Source organism: Monodelphis domestica, chromosome 1 (assembly GCF_027887165.1).
Source record: "Monodelphis domestica isolate mMonDom1 chromosome 1, mMonDom1.pri, whole genome shotgun sequence".
Lineage (NCBI taxonomy): Eukaryota > Metazoa > Chordata > Mammalia > Didelphimorphia > Didelphidae > Monodelphis > Monodelphis domestica.
The window spans coordinates 72,269,436-72,287,778 of NC_077227.1; the positions used below are offsets into that span (position 1 = coordinate 72,269,436).

Sequence of the window (18,343 nt, forward strand, 5' to 3'; positions counted from 1 at the left end):
AAGGCACTAGCATTTAGAAGGATCAAGAAAGACTCTTTCACATATAGCAGGTTTTTAGCTGAGATTTTAATCAAGCCAGGGGAGAGAGGAGGGAAAAAATTCCAGGGATGGAAGATAGCAATAGAACAGTAAATGGAAAAGACTATATAATGATTAAAAAATACTTTTTTGCCATGTATGAACCTCACCCAATTAATACTGGAATAACTGATAGCATTAGTCTTATCAACTCAAATAGATTTGTTTCTTAAGGACAGGACTCATTTTTTGAACATCATAGAGCAATAGATGCATTAATAAAATAATAAAACCCAGTGCCTGACCTTATTCCTTACATAAGCATTTCTTTACATGTTATAATATAATGAAAGAAACCTTAGGAACAATCTAGAATCAGTTTTCTTTGCTCCCCAAATGAAAAACATGAAACCCTGAGTGGTAAGATGACTTGCCCAAGGTAAATATTGATTATGAAGTTAATGTTGATTATTTGTTCCATAATGAAATTTATCCAAGATACAAAATGCCTAAAAGTCTATTCATTCTTACCTTTCTGGTGTTGTTATATCACAAACTGAGTAGCAGTTTTTCCTTACATCTTCTTCTAAAGAGGTAGCCAATTCTGGAACAATAGTTTCTTGGTGATGATGCCATGAATACTTGTGAGAAAACTCTGGATGAGTTAATAATGTACCCCCAGGTCTCTTTTCACTTCCATTAGAGCCACACTCTTCCTTATTAATGGTCTTCTTAAAAGAAACTGTCTTAGATTCCACATTTTCCTCTGGTTCCATTGATGAACTATCCCTCTCACTATCACATGAATCCAAGTCATTCTTGTGTTCCAGAGTAAGGTGTTCAGCTCTGGAAAATTCTTTGTCTGGAGAGGGTGTCAGTGTCTATTAGGAATTTTAAAGGGAATTAAAATCTGAACCTGTCTCTTTCTCCAAGCAAAATTCTAAGAAATATTTCTTGGTTTATAGCTTTCATCTTCTCAGATCCCTCCTTTTTCAGTCTAAATAAAACAAAGCCACTTTTCCCTCTCTAAACTTTCCCTCTTAGCTCTCTAACATATTTTCATTTTTTTCTGTCCCATCCTTTTTATTTACAATGTCTCTCAAGGTTTTGTTTTTTAGTTTCTCTATCTTCTTCATCATTTCTACCACTCAAAATTCCTGGAACTCATTTGTAACTTCTATTTGGTTTTCTTATATTTCTAGTTGCACAATTCATTCTTTTCCCTGAAAAACACCCTAGTATGTTGCTATATACTCAAATATAACTGAATAGCAGGGGGTGAAAATTGATTTGCAAAGAGTTACAAACTATAATCCTTCTTGTAAGATGGAAGAACCACTAAGTCTTATTCTTGTCCCTGTTACTGTGCCCTATAGATTTAATAGATCTGATCATGTGCCCAACCATTAGCTGTCATTTGGATTTTAGGGTATGGCCATCTGGTTTGCTTATGTCTTTAGAAACCCTTGGCCTTGACATCTATATTTTCATTGCACCAGAAAAGATACTAGGTCATTCTCATTCTATCCATCCTGCAGCTGTTGCTTCACAATTAGAATGTGACCTCTTAGAAAGCAAAGACTGGCTCATTTTGAAACATGGTAAGTATTTAATTTTTTTCTTCATTCCTTCATCCTTCCATCTTTTTTCCTTCCGTTACTCTCTCCTTTTCTCCCTCACCCTCATTCCTTCCTTTTCCCCTCTCTCACTCATTTTTGCTTCCTTCTTCTATCATTTAGTCCTTCCTTTCTTCCTACCTTCTTTCATCCCTCTCTCATTCCTCCCTTCTTTTGTTTTTCCTTCCTTTTTTCCTTCCTTCACATCTCCCATATTTGGAACACATAAAGTATTTTCTTTCTCTCATTATCAGTTTTCTCTAAATCATTTAGATTAAATCTCATAAACCATAAATTTCTAAAAGAATGTGGTCTATGATCTTTTTTCCTGTTCAGTTGTAAGCTTCTTGAGGGCAAGAATTATCTTTCACTCTTCTTCATCTCTCTATTGCTTAGCACAATGCCTAGCACATAATAGATGCTTAATTAATCCTTATTGATTTAATGCTGTATAATTGATAAATGCTATTGATAATGATGATTCCCTACACTTTATAAAAGACTAAGCACATTTTTTTCTACTTTACTCTCTCTTAGTAGAAATGTATATTCAATTTAGTGGATGGATGACCTCTTCTGTAGTTCTTTTGCTTTCTACCTTTTAAAAATTCCCATCCTTCTGCTCTTGCTTAGACTATAGAGCTACTGACAAAGGGAAAATATAAATTGAGTCCACACTTTGAAGTCTCATTCTAGTTGACTCAAGTACAAAAGGAGAATGTAATAAGGGAATGGAAGGAACAGGAGGAAAGTGTGAATGAAAAGATAAAGGTACAATAGTGCCTTTTTAACAGATTCTTTACATTTATAAAGAAGGAGGCTCACTGATATTCAGGTAATAAATTTGCCATTAAACTCTTTCATAAAACTAAGGCAATAAGTGTGCCTAAAATATGCATCTAAATTTCCAGATAAGAACAATTTGATCTAAAAAAAAATATCATCTTACCAGCAAATCCTGGTCTATTTCAGGCAGTGTACCTTTAAGTGGTCTACAGAGACACAAGGTAACCTTGTCAGGAGCACCTCTCAGTAGGTGAAGTACATCCTAAAAGTCATATACATGGATGTTACCAATGGTTAGTGAATTAGTGTATCTATAGATTACAGGTTCCAAGCCAGAAAAGATGGCAATGGTCATCTCTTTGTTCTACAGATGAGGGATCCTTGGTTCGAAGTTAAGTGACTTGCCCCAAATCAAAAAGTTTCAAGTGGAAATTGTTTTGAGTTGTTTTGAACCTAATCCATAATTATTTCCATTATGCTATTCTACTTATATTAGACATTGAGCAACATGTTGTTCCCATTGCACTTTTCTACCTTTCCTAAAAGAGTCCTCAGGTCAACTTCTGCCAACTCTTCAGTGTGAGCATTCATACTTCAGATGTTGGCAGACAATATTAGGTTATTTTTTGTTGATTGTTTGGTTGAGAGTGATGAAGAAAATATTAATAATGCAAATTAAACTTACAAATGTGTGACTATATGTATATATATATTTAATAACCTTTCCCTTCTGTCTTGGAATCAATACTAAATATTGCATCCAAGGCAGAAGAGTGATAAGGGCTAGGCAATTGGAATTAAGTAACTAGCCCAAGGTTACACAGCTAGAAAGCATCTGAGGACAAATTTGAACCCAGGACCTTCCATCTCTAGATCTGGATCTTTATCCATTGAGCTATCTATCTGTTCCTCCTTATTTTTCAGAGAGATAGTTATTAGACACCCACCAATGAAACCTTGTCTTTCTTCTTATAATAATGTTCTAAAGGGAGGCACCATATGCCCACATACACAATTATTTTGCATAAAATTTCAGGATAATCTATAGACAGTATTATTTTTCAGCATTTTCATTTCTAAGACTGTCCATTTTAGGTACATGGCCTATAGTTGAGAAGAACCTATATTTGAACCAAGATGGCATCATCTTCTTTTTATCCTCTCTTATCTTCATTGTTTCCTCTTTTTCCAATTTGTGAATTTTAATAATTTTATATATTTTTTAACAATTGAATATAGGCTATCCTGAGGAGCTCTGAGGAAAAAGTGCTTTATGTAAATAGATGAAAGAATAGCGTGTAAAGTCCAGCTGTAGTCCCATGTGAGCACTTGAATAAAATCTTTTCCCATATTCTCCAGATGATTATAGTACATAATAAAAAAAATCCACTAAATTCTGTGGCTAATGAGAAAACCAAGGACTAGCAATTATAGTATTTTGCATTTACCTCCTTTTAAATTGCTTAGAAATAAAAGAAATTGATTCCAGAGTTGCCTAGAATTGACCAATCAATGAAGTTGGAGATGAAATAGACAGTATTTTCATGTGCTTAGTAGTTGAGTCATATATAATATGTCCTTCAAAGTAATATTTCCCATTATACACACCAAAGTGAATAAATCAAGTATACAGGTCAGAATATTGTGTCTGGTGTAATAATTAAGTTAATTATAATCAATACTAACCCAGTGCTGCCCATTTCCAGTGCTATGAAATAGAAAATTAAATGCAGATAATTATTCTGCATAACTGGTCTATCCTTCCAGCCAAAGATGATTTCTTCACCTGTAATCTTTAGACAGAAAAGTAATTCAAAGCAGTGAGCCTGATGAAATTCAACTTGGCTTTAATTATATCCTACCATGAAGAGCATCATTTGATAAGCTCCAATACCTGGTAAGAGAGGCCTTGTGTAGGCTTTCCATTCACAGCCAGGATAATATCACCAACTGCAATTTCCCCATTCTCTTCAGCTGGCTGCCCTGGAAACAGCCTCTTAATCCTCACGACATAACTTCTAAGGTGATCTGAGCTCTCCCTTGCCATCTGGAGGAAGCTGAATCCAAGGCCACTGGAGTTCTTCGTCAGAGTGACCTCAAATGTGTTATCTGTTTGATGAGCAGTCAATAAAAGGAATTCATCAGTAGATGAGCTCTGGGATTATCCCCCCAGTGATTGAAACAAATGGAAACTATGTAAAAGCTTTACTCTAAATTTATAATCCCCAAAAAATACAAAGCAAATTTGTCACAATTTCAAGTTTAGTTTTGTAATTTTCCATTTTTTGCTAAAATTACATATATGAATGCAAAAAATTCACTCATGTACACACACAGTCCACTACAGTTTTTGGCATTACCTTTTCAGACCCACCAATCTTAAGAGTCTACAAAACTTTCATGAAACAAAAATTCAAATAATTGGGTTAAACAATCCAAAATATAAGATTAGGAGAAGATTTTTTCTAAAAATGGGAATTATGCTCCAAATTCCTTGTGTGATTGCCAAACTCTTCATTTTGTTCTGCTATGTGGACTTAAAACATAATTGTTACCTTTGGATATCATGTATTCAAAATTGTACAAGAGAGTAAGATGGCCTGTCAGAAAAATCAGGTTTTCTCCTGCACGATGGTAGGCGGAACAAAGAGAGACCCAACAATGATGATGGTGAGCATGCACTGGAAGGAGAACTGGTTAGGGGTCAGTGGACTTCTTCTCAAAGCCTTTCAAGGCTACTTACCACCTGTGTGACTATTTAAATCACTCAATTGCTCTGGGACTCAATTTCTTCATGAGCCAAAAGAGGGGATGGGAATGGGTGATCTCCATAGAGAACCAGGATAATTCTATGATAATCTTAGCTCAACATTCTGCATGGATTTATGGTTTACAGAGGACTCTTCTTAGGACAACCTAGGGTGAATAAGCAGTCAGTATATGGGCATTATTAGGCTTGCTTTGTTATTCTGTTATTTCATTTCTATCTGCCTTTTCATGCCTCCATTTGGGTTTTCTTAGCAAAGATGCCATTCCTTCCCCATCTCATTTTACAGATGAGGAAACTGAGAAACAGGATTAAGTAGCTTGCCCAGGGTCACACAGCTAGTAAGTGTCTGAGGTTAGATATGAACTTAGGAAGAGGAGTCTTCCTGACTCAGGGCAGGCACTCTATCCACTATGTCATCTAGCTGCCCAGACCTACTTCACAGGTAAGGAAACAGGAGCATTTGATGACTTTTCAGGAAAACTAGAAGTAATGTGATTCAAGCCAAGACCTGTGTCCAAGTACTTCCTTTGACAATAGTTATGTGACCATGTGTCTTGGGCATTATTCCTTCTACCTAGGCTTTGAACATGAGGAGCTCCTTTGTCATGGAGACAGACTTCAATATGGATCAAGAGAATGCACTGTTTCCGTTTAGAAGGAATCCTATATAAACTACTATCAAAAAGGAAGGATAGATTTTTTGGATTTGATGGGGATCATTATAATTAGTGACCTATGTGCCAACCCATTGGAAAATGTCACTACTATATCCTTACTAAGTGTTTGCTTATATATTTTAACTTAGTTTTTAGATTAAGTAAACTGATTTTTTAAAGTTTCACTCATTAATTCAACCACCCTCATCCAGAATTTCTATTGGGGGCCATTGTGCATTTTGTTTAAGATATAAGTTTTACAAAACAAAAATACCTCCTTAGACTAATCTACTAAGTCATACAATTGTAGCATTCTATGCCCAACAAAGGGAGTTCCCAAACTGGAAATTCTTCACAATGGAAAAAAAGTCTGCGCTTTGGCATAAAACCATTTAAGGGAATCTAATGCTTTAATAACTTATCGAGTTTTTTAAGCCATTTTTATCTTTTCTCTAACAAAGATGTCAAGGTATCATTTATCTTTTAACAACTTTTTTTTACTGAAGTCAATGCAGCTGTGAAAGAAAATGATTATCTTTTCTTTCTCTCCACTTTGATCAGCAAATAGTTAAAGTGATGTTATACATATGAAAGATAGGTGGGCTTTATCTTTTCTTGCCCCAGAGAGTAGAATTAGAAATAATGTGTAGAAATTATAGTGAAGTAGGTTTCAGTTTAGCATCATGAAAATTTTCATAGTTGTTTTATTTATAATAAAAATAGTAGTCACAAACTCTTCCAATTAGATCATGAGCTCCTTTCCTTGAGAGCATGGATGGTCCTTTACCTTTCTCTGTATCTCTAGCGCCTGGCTCAAAGTAGGTACTTAAATGACTGACTCCTTTATATATCTCATCTGAGCCTCATAACAACTTTGTTGGATGAGGGTGGGGAACCCAGTATGATGCCTCCATTTTATAGTTGGGAAATCTGAGGCTCAGAGTCATTACATGCCTTGTCCAGAGTGGCACAATTAATACAATTAAGATGCAGGTTTGAAATCCTAATCTTCTTCACTCACTCATTGAATATAGGCTATCCTGAGGACCTCTGAGGAAAAAGTGCTTTATGTAAGTAGATGAAAGAATAGTGTGTAAAGTCCAGCTGTAGCCCCATGTGAGCACTTGAATGGAATCTTTTCCCATATTCTCCAGATGATTATAGTACATAATAAAAAATGCACTAAATCGTCTTTCCACCTAATCAGTCACTATGATGGAAAACTGAGAAAAGCTTCTTGCAGAAGGTAGGACTTTAGTGGAAACTTGAAAGAAGCTAAGAAGCTGGAAGAGATGAGAAAGGAAAAATTCCAGGCATGGGGCATAGCCAGTACAAATGCATTGAGTAAGAAGATAGAATTTCATGTGTGAGGAACAACAAGGAGGTCAGTGTAGATGAATTGTATAGTTCATAGAGAAGAGATGTAAGGCTAGGAAAGCAGAACTTTCCTATGTTTATGAAGCACTTTAAAACTCAAACACAGGATTTTATATTTGATCTTATAGTTAATAGGGTGCCACCTGGTCAGACCTGTGGTTAAAAAAGATCATTATGATAACCAAGTAGAGAATGATCTAGAATGAGGAGAAAATTGAGTTAAAGAGATCAACCAACAGGCTATTTCAGTAGTACAAGAATAAGGTAATGAGGACCTGTACCATGATGGTGGTAGTATCAGAAAAGAGATGGAGTAGTATTTGAAAGATGTTACCCCCCCCCAAAAAAAAACCTATCAGGTGTCAACTGATTGGTCTGACTATGGTAATATTGCCATCACCAGAATATGAGTCACCAACTGCTAAAGCTGTCTACTACTTATGAAAACCATCTATTAAGGCACAGGAGTGAAATGGTCTGCCTTAATAGTGAATTTCCCACCACTCAGGGTCTGCAAGGCAAAGACTGAGTGGCTACTTGCTAGGAATTTTGTAAGGAATATTTCTACTCTGGAAGGGGTCAGGCTAGCTATTTTCCAACTCTAAAATCTGCTGTTTACCACAGGATCTGTCTGCATTGAGACTGAAAAAAAAATCCCTCTATAAGAAGATTTAAAATAGCTTAGCATCCAACATGGCTGGCTTTGGAATTCAATGTTCCCTTAGGGCAAAGCAAATTAATCAGCAAAGGGCTTTGAGACAGAGAGTGAGAAGGTGTCTGTTACTTCTAAGCAAATTGATGGGGGTGGGGTGTGTTGTTCTCATTTTCAGATGGGGCGAGTCTTCTTATGTACCATATTAACCTAAACTGCAGCATCTTATTAACACTCCAAGAGATGAAAGACTTGACCAATCAAAGCTCCTCTGTCATACTTCAAGATGGAAAATTGTCCCATTCTCCAAATCCAATCTTAATCTCAAACACTGTCACACAAATCTAGTCAGAGTCAAACCACAATTTCTGGAACAAGCTGAAAAGAATATCCTGCCTTATGAGCATTTTTGGCATCTTACCCTTTTCAGAAAAATGCTTAATTATTTTGCCTTCTATCTCATCAGGGAAGATACCCAGTTCCTTATCAGCATCATTCTGTTTTCTCTTTAACACCTATAGAAACCATTTTTTCCACGCCCTTTTTTTAGTTCACTATTTCAACACCACACGAGGACAATATGACAATAGTAACACTCGATTCCCTCTCCTCTCACCATCTGTCACCAAGGCGCAGCTCTCAGGGTTGTCAGGCAAGGTTGTTGCTAAGGAAACAGCCACACATTCATCTTTCTTTCTGTCATCAGCAGATGGACACTGCTCTGCCGGTCTCTGGTCTCTCCTTTCTAAAACCAGCCTTGCAACCTGCAAGGATGGAGGGAGAAATGCAATTTACATATCATACAGAGAGCATAAGCTTTCACATCTCTCAAGAAATTCTGCTTTTCCCTCTCATGATCTGCTAGATAAGAAGAAACTGCTTAGACTCCAAATTCATCTTCCCCACTTACTTTTCCTGACACAGCACTAAAAGCATCTGACTTTGGAAATCACACCTAGGAAGATCTTTGGCCAGGTCCAATTAACTAGGAAACTGCAACAAGTATCAAAAAAGGGGATGGGGACCAGAATGACTCTATGAATTCTTAATAGAAAAAATAATTGTCAATCAACCAGTTCTTAACTGTGGTCTGGGCTTCTGAAGTGCATAATCATGTCAAATCTTTTACTTGATATTATGGTTATCTGTATGATATCCCATTTTAGACTAGAAATTCGTTGTTATAAAGATATTTCATTTTACCAGTTACAATATAAAAACAAATTTTCACTTGTTTTCCAAAGTTATATGATCCAAATTGTCTCCTTCCCTTTCTTCCCTTTCCTCTCCCAGAGCTGGAAAGCAAATCTATCTGAGTTATATATGTATTATCATGCAAAACATACTTCCATATTCTTCATTTTTGTAAGATAATAATCATATAAAGTCAAAACCCCAAAATATAAATGCAAATAAACTAAAGGGCAAAATGATATACTTTGATCTGCATTCTGACTCTAATAGTTCTTTCTCTGGAGGTGAATAGCATTCTTTGTCCCTCAGAATTGTCCTGGATCTTTATATTCCTGAGAGTAGCAAAGTCTATCACAGTTGACCATCCCACAGTATTGCTGTAACTGTGAGAAATGTTGTTTTTCTGCTTATTTAACTCTGCATCAGTTCATGTAGATATTTCTAGTTATCATCCTATTCATCATTCCTTATAGCACAATAGCATTCCATCACAATCATAATACCATAATTTTTTCAGCCATTCCCCAATTGAGGGGCATCCCTTCAATTTCCAGTTCTTTGCCACAACAATAAAAAAAATACCGTAAATAGTTTTGGTCCTTTCTCTCTTTTTTTAAATATCTTTAGGACACAGACCTAGTAGAAGCATTATTGGATCAAAGAGTATGCACTGATTTATAGCCCTTTGAACATATAGACTATAAATTTTTGAGAACAGAAATAATCTCATCTAAACTTTGCACTTCTTCAGTACCACTCAACTCTGCATATCAGGACTCTGAATACAAGAAGGATTTAATACTAGTTGAATAGATGAATGAACAAATTTGTAGACTATGTTTATGTTGAGACTAGACACATAACTAGTGTGGAGCAGCCAAAGATTTGTTGCAGACCTGGAGAAAAGGGTAGGACATAGGGTAATTTTGCTATTCAAGAAATTGAGGAATTATGAAGTAAAAATGACTTACAGGTAGTAAGTCAAAGAGTCAAGATTCAATTATTGCTTATCTTATTGTTTTTACTATATCTGAGTCATCCCGTTACAAGAAAAAGCAATGAGCCTAAAATAGAATGAAAATGAGATGGATTTGGGGAAAATATATTCAGCAAAAGTAGGGATTTCCTTAATATGAAGAATGCCCTCTTCTACTTTGAGGTCAGCATCTTCTCTGCAACTCATAATCTAAAAGTTGACCCAAATGCTGGCTTGTCAAAAAGTCTCACAATCAGCATGTAACAAACAGGATCTGAGCTCAAGTCTTCTGGGCTCTAAGGCCATGTTGCCTTTTGAAGCAAATATAGCTGATGTAACTCTGATATCTAGAATCTATCAGAAACTAAAGCAGATTTTTAAGAGTACAATCCTTCCCTCAGTGAATAAAGGACAAAGGATATAAACAAGCATTTCTTGAAGAAGAGACAAGCGATAAATAATCACTTAGAGACATTTAAACACTTTCATATCAAATAAATGCAATTAAAATATCTTTGGAATATTACATTACATTCACTAAACTGGAAAATATTTAAAATGATCAAAATCCCATGGTGGTAGGTCTGTTGGGAAACAGGCATACTATTATATTGCTGGTGGAGAATCCATTGAGTGCAATTTTATTGAACATAAGACAAGTTATAATAGGAATTATAAAACTGATCATTCCCTTTCATTTAGTGATTACACTACCAAGATTATACTCAAAGGATGTTACCAAAAAGCAGGAGGGAGGGAGGGAGGAGGAAACATGGAAAGGAATACTACTCCATGCAAAAATGTTCATAGCAGCTTTATACATAACAGAGAAAAATAAATCAGTCTGTGTGGTCAGTAATTAAAGACTAAATGAGTAAGTTATAGTATGCTAATGTAATGAAATATTGCTATACTACAAAATTGCAAATATGAAAATGTCAAAGAAATATAGGAAAACTTAATGAAAATGATACAGAGAAAATAAAGCAAAAGCAAAATTATAACATCTATTTTGGCTACAGAAAAATAACAGCAATAACATCTATTAAGTTCACAACTGGAAAATGCTTAGAAAGAGGGACAAAGAGAATTAGTTATTATGTTGTTAAACTACATAGCTCTTTTCCTTTTTACCAAATTGTAAATAGTTTGGAGGTGGTATTATCAATACTTCTATTATTTTATTTGTTTTGTCAATATTATCATATTTGATGTTGTATTATTTTAATTCTTTTCTAGTATATTAAGAGACTTTGGACCATCATATCCAAACATCATTTTATAACTAAAGAAACTGAAAGTCATTGGACAAATGTAAAATAAAGTAAAATAGCAAAGTTAGAATTTAAACCCACATTTTCTGACTTGTAAGTGTATTGCTTTTTCCACTAACTTATGCTGCCTCTCAAAGGAAAAAGAATGGATTTTGGTTTCTACATGTTGCATTGTATAGAGTCCTAAACCTGAAGTTAGGAAGACTTGAGTTAAAATCCAGTGTATGCCATATACTAGCTCTATGACCTTGGATAAGTGGTTTAGTCATTATTTGCCTCAGTTTTCTCTATGGCAAAATAAGGATAATAACTGCACCTATTTCCCAGGATTGTTGTGAAGGTCAAATGAAATAATAGTTTTAGAATTTCTGACACCTAGAAAGTGTTCTTTTTCCTTTTTTTATTCATTTGTCAGCCCTAAGTTCACAAAACATTAAAAGAGACTGCTTCCATGGAGCACTCTTTTGTAACTCCAACTTTAGGTCATCTCTTGCTTCTTCCACATTGTACCCTGCCATCCTCCTATATATTTTCTCTCTCGGTTTTTCCCACCTTGAAAAAAGCCAAGTATACTTGGAAACTCCAGTTCCACTTCTCCCACTCCCTTCTTTTTTAAAATTTTTAAATTTTCTCTTATTACTATGAACTTAATAAGCACAAACAAACATGAATGTCCACATTTAAAGCACAGAAGAAAGGACCACATAAAATTCCCTTTCTCTTCTAAATCCTCTGCCATCTGGCTCCCAACCTCATGACTAAATGGAATCTTCTCTCACCAAAGTTACTAATGATCTCATGATTGCTAAATCCAATGGCATTTTCTCCATCCTCATATTCTTCTTAACTTCTTTAAAGCAATTGATTCTACTAACTACTCCTCTCTTTCTAGATACTCAACCTTCCTTGGGTTTTCATAATACTGCTCTCTTCTGGATCTTCTCCTACCTCTATGGCCACTTGTCAGTGTCCTTTGCTAATTCTTCACCCACATCACATCCACTAACAGTTAGTGTGCCCCAAGGCTCTCTTCTGAGCCCTCTTCTTTTGGATCTCTACATTCTCTCACTTGGTGACTCCATCAGCTCCCACAGATTCAACTCTCATCTTTCATAAGCTTTTAATGAATGCTTGTTGTTTGATTTACTCTAAGCAAATGACTCCCAGATTTAAGTTAGCCCTCCTCAGCTCCTCTTAGCACTAAAATGAAATAACTGCCTATTGGATATTTTAAACTAGATTTCCTATCAAATCCAATAGGTTCAAAGCATTAGACATTCTCTTTCTTCCCTAGAACCACTCTTCTTCCCAATTAATGTCAAGAACAACACCATCCTTGTAGAAATCCAGGTTACCTCCAAGTAACTTCAGTATCACCCTTTATTCCTCATTCACACCCACCTTACATATTAAATCAATTGCCAAATATTGTAGTCTCCACTTTTGCAGCATCTTTCATTATATTCTCTTCTCTTTATTCCCACTATTGTTCAAGCACTCCTGAGCACTCCTTGCTCAAGCCCTCATCTCCTTTCACATGGAATATTGCAGTAATTTCCAATTTGGTCTCCCTGTTTCAAGTCTTTTCCCATTCCAATTCCTCCTTCAAGTAAGTACCAAAATAATTTCCCTAAACACAGGTTTGACCATGTCATCCTTCTCTCCCCCTTCAAAAGACTGCAATGCTTCCTTATTACCTCTAGGATCCAATGCAAACTACTCTGATATTCAAAGCTCTTCACAGTCTGGCTCCTTCCTACTTTCCCCATCTTCTGGCACATGAATCTCATCCATATACTTTCTAGATTAGCAATACTGGTTCCTTGCTGTTCCTCCAACCCAACTCTCTAGTTCCATTTTCTACATCTTTATACTGGCTGTCTTCCATGCTTGGAATGCTCATCATCCTAACTTCTGATTTTTGAAACCTCCTGTTTCCTTTAAACTTCAGGTGCCATCTTCCACATTAAGTCTTTTCTGATCCTTCTCCAGGAGCTAGTTTCTCCCTCTCAAAATTGTCTTGTGTTGTCTTTGAATACATGTTGGACATACTTATCTAGTTATCACTGTTGTCTCCCTTGTGACAATGGAAGCTCCTTGAGGTCAGCAACTATATCATCTTTGTCCTCATATCACCAATGATTAGCATGGTTCCTGACACACATAGCGAGTGTTTAATAAATGCTGATTGAAAGACTTATAGATTCTCAGTTCTTTTTTTAAAAAATATAATGTTTTACAATTGATATTAAGTGGCTCCAAGGCAGAATACTGGTAAGGGCTAGGTAATTGCCTAGGATCACACAGTTAGAAAGCTCCTGAGGCCAAATTTAAACTAAGAACTTCCTGTTTTCAGGCTTGATTCTCTATCCACTGAGCCTTGTAGCTGCTTTTAGATTCTCAATTCCTATATCACAGAGTCAAAGAATCCTATCTATTTGATAATTAATCATAATAAATAAAATAAATAATGTTATTAATAAATTAATAATAATTAATTTTTCTGACCCTATATAGGAACAATGATATTCATATTACTAACTTCATAGAGCTCTTTAAGGAAAATGCTTTGTAAAGCATTACATAAATGTTACCAATCATTATTACACTTGTGCTCTCTCTCCATTGCTAGAATGGCTTTTTTGCACAGATGAGGTATCTCCTATATCAAGATGATCATGTGCTTATTTGCTCTGCAGAGACTATTATTGAACTTTGTTTGCTATAGATAATCAACCAATAAATGAGTATTTATTTATTAAGCATCCTACTGAGTGCTTAATATCTATATTAAGATAGATATCTTATATATAAATATGTAAAGATAAAAAAATTGATCATTCTTTTTCTCACCAAGTTTATATCCTATAGGGCAAGATAAAATTCTCAAATATACATATAGACACATATAATGAATGTACATAAACATGTCTGTGCATAGTCATATATATAAGTACACACATCTCACCAAACAGGTGTGCACACTATATCAAGTGGGCATATATGTATATATACTCATGTATATATATTCACATGTACATGTATAGATGTATAATCATCCACAGAGAGAGACAGAGAGGAGATAGAGAAATAAAGAGAAGTAAAAAGAGACAGAGACAGAGACAGAGAAGGAGAAAGAGAGAGTGAAAAAGGAAAGAGAGAAAAAACACAAACTACAAGGTAGGTAGAAAAGGAAATCAGTAGCAGTTAGAAAGGTTTCATGTAAAAGATGCTGGAGCTTCATCTTGAAGGATGTGAAGGACCAGAAGGTGGACCTAAGAAGTCAGGGCATTCCAGGGCTGAGGACAGCCAGGGCTAAGGCACACAGGTGAGATGCAGAGTGCCATATATGAGCTCATCCCAGAAAGTTTCCATTTTCACTAGTCTCTTGACCTTTATCCAGATTCTTTCATTGAATATAATATTGTTATTTCCTAAGATGAGAAGGACAGTGAGTTCTTGATGGTTACACCCACTGTGACATAAGGAAGTATCTCCCTCAAGTCATACACACATAGACACATTCACTGCTGGCATGCCATCTGTTTGGTTGGCAGCTAACTATTGATGGTGTCCAAATTTTCCATAAAATCTTCCCTGATTATGGAGAAGAGACAGAGTGCCCAGGGGGCAAATGGGCATCTGCAACAACAGCCTGTGTGATAATCTGAAAAACAGAGTGGGGCTTGTTAAGCCATTGGCCTTTAGAATCCAGGCAGCCCACTGCATTAGCCAAATTTCAACAGTCTTCAAGCCAATATACAAAGGACAAGATTTTCAGCTGGGAAACATCTGGCTTCACCTGGATTTCATTCTGCTAAAAAAGTGAGATGACTAAGAGAGAAGAAATCTTGGTTTTGTTTCTTGCAAAAGTATGCCTAACCCAAATTAGCTACAGTTTATGGGTTTCTGTGAAGCTTTCTGAAGTGGAAGATCTCAAAAGGATAGAGTGGATATAATTACTGCATAAACCTGCTGGGAGTTCTTGAGGCATTCAACAGCCTGCTTGTGGGTGATCCCGCACAGATTAACTCCATCCACCTCCAGCAGGCGGTCACCTGGGAATGAGGAAAAGACTGATGTCAGTATTTCCAGTCCTTTATTCCAAAGATGCCTGTGTTCAGCTCCCAACATACACATACTCCCCAACATTTCCATGGCTACAAGAAGTATTGTCCCTTATTATTTCTTTTTCCCAGCACAATCCTAACATACTGAGAGAAGAGAAGGGAAATACAATACCATGGCTGAGTTTTGAATTAAGAAAAGAAACCATACACAGTATGATGATGTAATGAGATTAAAGTATTTAAAATGGAAGCTTAAGGGCAGCTGGGTGGCTCAGTAAATTGAGAGTCACATCTAGAGATGGGTGATCCTGGGTTCAAATCTGACATCAACCACTTCCTAGCTATATGATCCTGGACAAGTCACTTAATCCCCATTGCCTAGCCTTTACTGTTCTTCTTCCTTTTAACCAATACACAATATTGATTCTAAGATGGAAGATAAAGTTTTTTTAAATAGCTTAAACCTTTTACAGGAGCAAAATACAGAAGATAAGGGTTATAAAAAATTATGAATATAAGGAATTAAGAAAAACATGGGGAGACATATAATCTGAGTGTAGAGTGAAGACAGCAGCACCAAGAGACAAAAAGGGAAACAAAATGAATGCCCATAATCTTGGAAATGATTAAACAAATTGTGGCATGTGAATTAAGAAATGATGGAGGGGCATCCAGGTAGAACAGTGAATTGAGTGCTAAGCCTGGAGTCAGATGGACATGGGTTCAAATTTGGATTCAAATATTTCCTACATGTGTGACCCTGAGAAAATCCCTTAATCCCGTTTACCTCCCCCTTGCCACTCTTCTGTCTTAGAAGTGATACTAAGACAGAAGATAAGGGTTATAAAAAATCATTAATATATGGAATTAAGAAAAGCATAGGGAGATTTGTATAATCTGATTGTAGAGTGAAAATAGCAGAACAAAGAAAATATATCCAATGACCACTAGGCTTGTTGTCCTTGATCCTCAAAGAAGATTGAAATGACTTTACGATGTTGGGATCAATGTACAGTGTGCCTGACTGTGACTCACCAGACCAATGAGCTCACGAGGCTTTTATACAAGTTGGGAATAAATAGTTCATGTGAGCATTTGAGATGCATATATCTCTAAATTTGCTTATCTTACATTAATACAAAAGAAAACAAAAATGATATCAAAATCCAACATTTTTCTCAAGTGCAAATGTACCAAATTAAAGTATAATTGGGAAATATTTTTAAAAATAAAAATAGACCAGAACATAGATAAAGTTAGTATATGGTTTTCTAAGTCAATATGCATCCTAGGAGAAGGGAATCCTCATGGAGGTTTAATAGCCCTTATTTCCATTGATACCATTGCAATAGAGAACCAAAGATAATCCACACAGCCACATACATTTCTCTCTCCTCAATATGGGGGCAGAAAACTACAGACTGGGCTGCTACATACACTAACAGAAATGGTCACTTGTAGTAGTTTGTTATATTTAATTCTTATTCTTTTTTACAAGGATGGAATCTATGACAAGAGCATTATTATTATATATAATTATATATTCATTCATTATTAACATAATAATCATATATAAATATACAATAATATAGTATTATGTAATAATATTGAAACATTATTGTGTTATTATTAGTATTAGACAATACAAGTGATATAAAAATCAGTTAAAATATCAAGAAAACAACAAAATAAAATGAAAAGTATATTTTTTTAGTCTTTTTCTAACATTTGAATGTATACTACCTGCAGTAGATACACATATATACTGAAGTCTCAAACTAACCTGGCAGGACCCCTGTGTACAGGGAAGCATCTCTTCATTGTTGGACTCATCCTTTAAGTAAATGACTAATTAGAGTAAGATGATAATAGACTAAAAGAATTCAAAGGGAGAGAGCTTTTTATGCATAGAACCTTTTAATATGTATAGGGAGGACCTTCCTTATATTGCCTCCATCATACTATTGAAATTGCTCTCTCCTTTTTATTGTCAATTTATAGCCTTGTTTCATTTCTGAAATTACCTCATAATCAAGTCAACATTTATTAAGCATCTACTATATATATATATGCCAGCTACCATGCTAACAAAAAAGCAAACATGGTCCCTGCTCTCAAGGAGCTCACAGTCTAATGGAAGAGACAATATTCAAAAAGCTATGTTTAAAAATGAATATGCAGAATAAATTTGACATTAAACTTAAAGAAAAGACACTAGCATTAAGAAGAATCTGCAAAGTCTTCTTGCATAAGGATATTAGCTGTGACTTGAATGTGGCAAGGGAAGACATAAGGTAGAAAAGAAGAGAGAATTTCAGGCATTGGAAGCATCCAATATAAATGTAGAGTCAGAATACAAAGCATCATCGGTGAGACACAGCAAGGAGACCAGTGTCATTAGCTAAACAAGTTTATGGAGAGGAGAAAGTATAAGAATTTTAGAAAAGTAGAAAAATCAGATTGTGACAGATTTTAAGAGCCAAACATAAGTTTATTAAATGGAGGAGAACACTGTGATATGGTCAGACCTGCTTTTTAGGAAAATCAATTTGAGAGTTCATTGGAGGATAAACTGGTATAGAGACTGATGAAGCAAGGAAACCAGTCAGAAGCAGAAAGGTGGGACAATACTTAAGGAATGAAGTGATGAGGAGCTGCATTAATGTAGTAGCAGTGTCAGAGGATAGATGGTAACATATAAAAAATGTTATGAAGGTAGAATTAGCAGATCTCAGCAATAAATTAAATGGGAGGAGTGAGGGAGAGAGTGAGGCATCAAGAATAACAACTAGGTTGTTTTTTGGGGTGACTGGGAAGACAGTGGTCCCCTTGACAATAATAGAGGAGATTAGAATAAGGAAAGGTTGGGGATGTGGGAAGATGAGTTTGACTTTGGACATGTTGAGTTAAAAAATATCCATAGGACAGTTAGTTCAAAATACCCAAGAAGCAAT

At 35.6% G+C, this 18,343-nt stretch overlaps 1 protein-coding gene across 1 annotated transcript in view; it reads right to left on the reverse strand.

Moving 5' to 3' along the window:
* Positions 1–2,165: 2,165 nt before the first annotated feature.
* FRMPD2 (FERM and PDZ domain containing 2) overlaps positions 2,166–18,343 on the reverse strand; it is a 97,975-nt gene continuing 81,797 nt past the window's right edge. The window contains 4 exon segments of the mRNA XM_056815416.1: positions 2,166–2,682; positions 4,315–4,529; positions 8,492–8,639; positions 15,292–15,377. Of these exon segments, the coding sequence (XP_056671394.1) occupies positions 2,575–2,682; positions 4,315–4,529; positions 8,492–8,639; positions 15,292–15,377 (557 nt within the window). The 3' untranslated portion in view covers positions 2,166–2,574.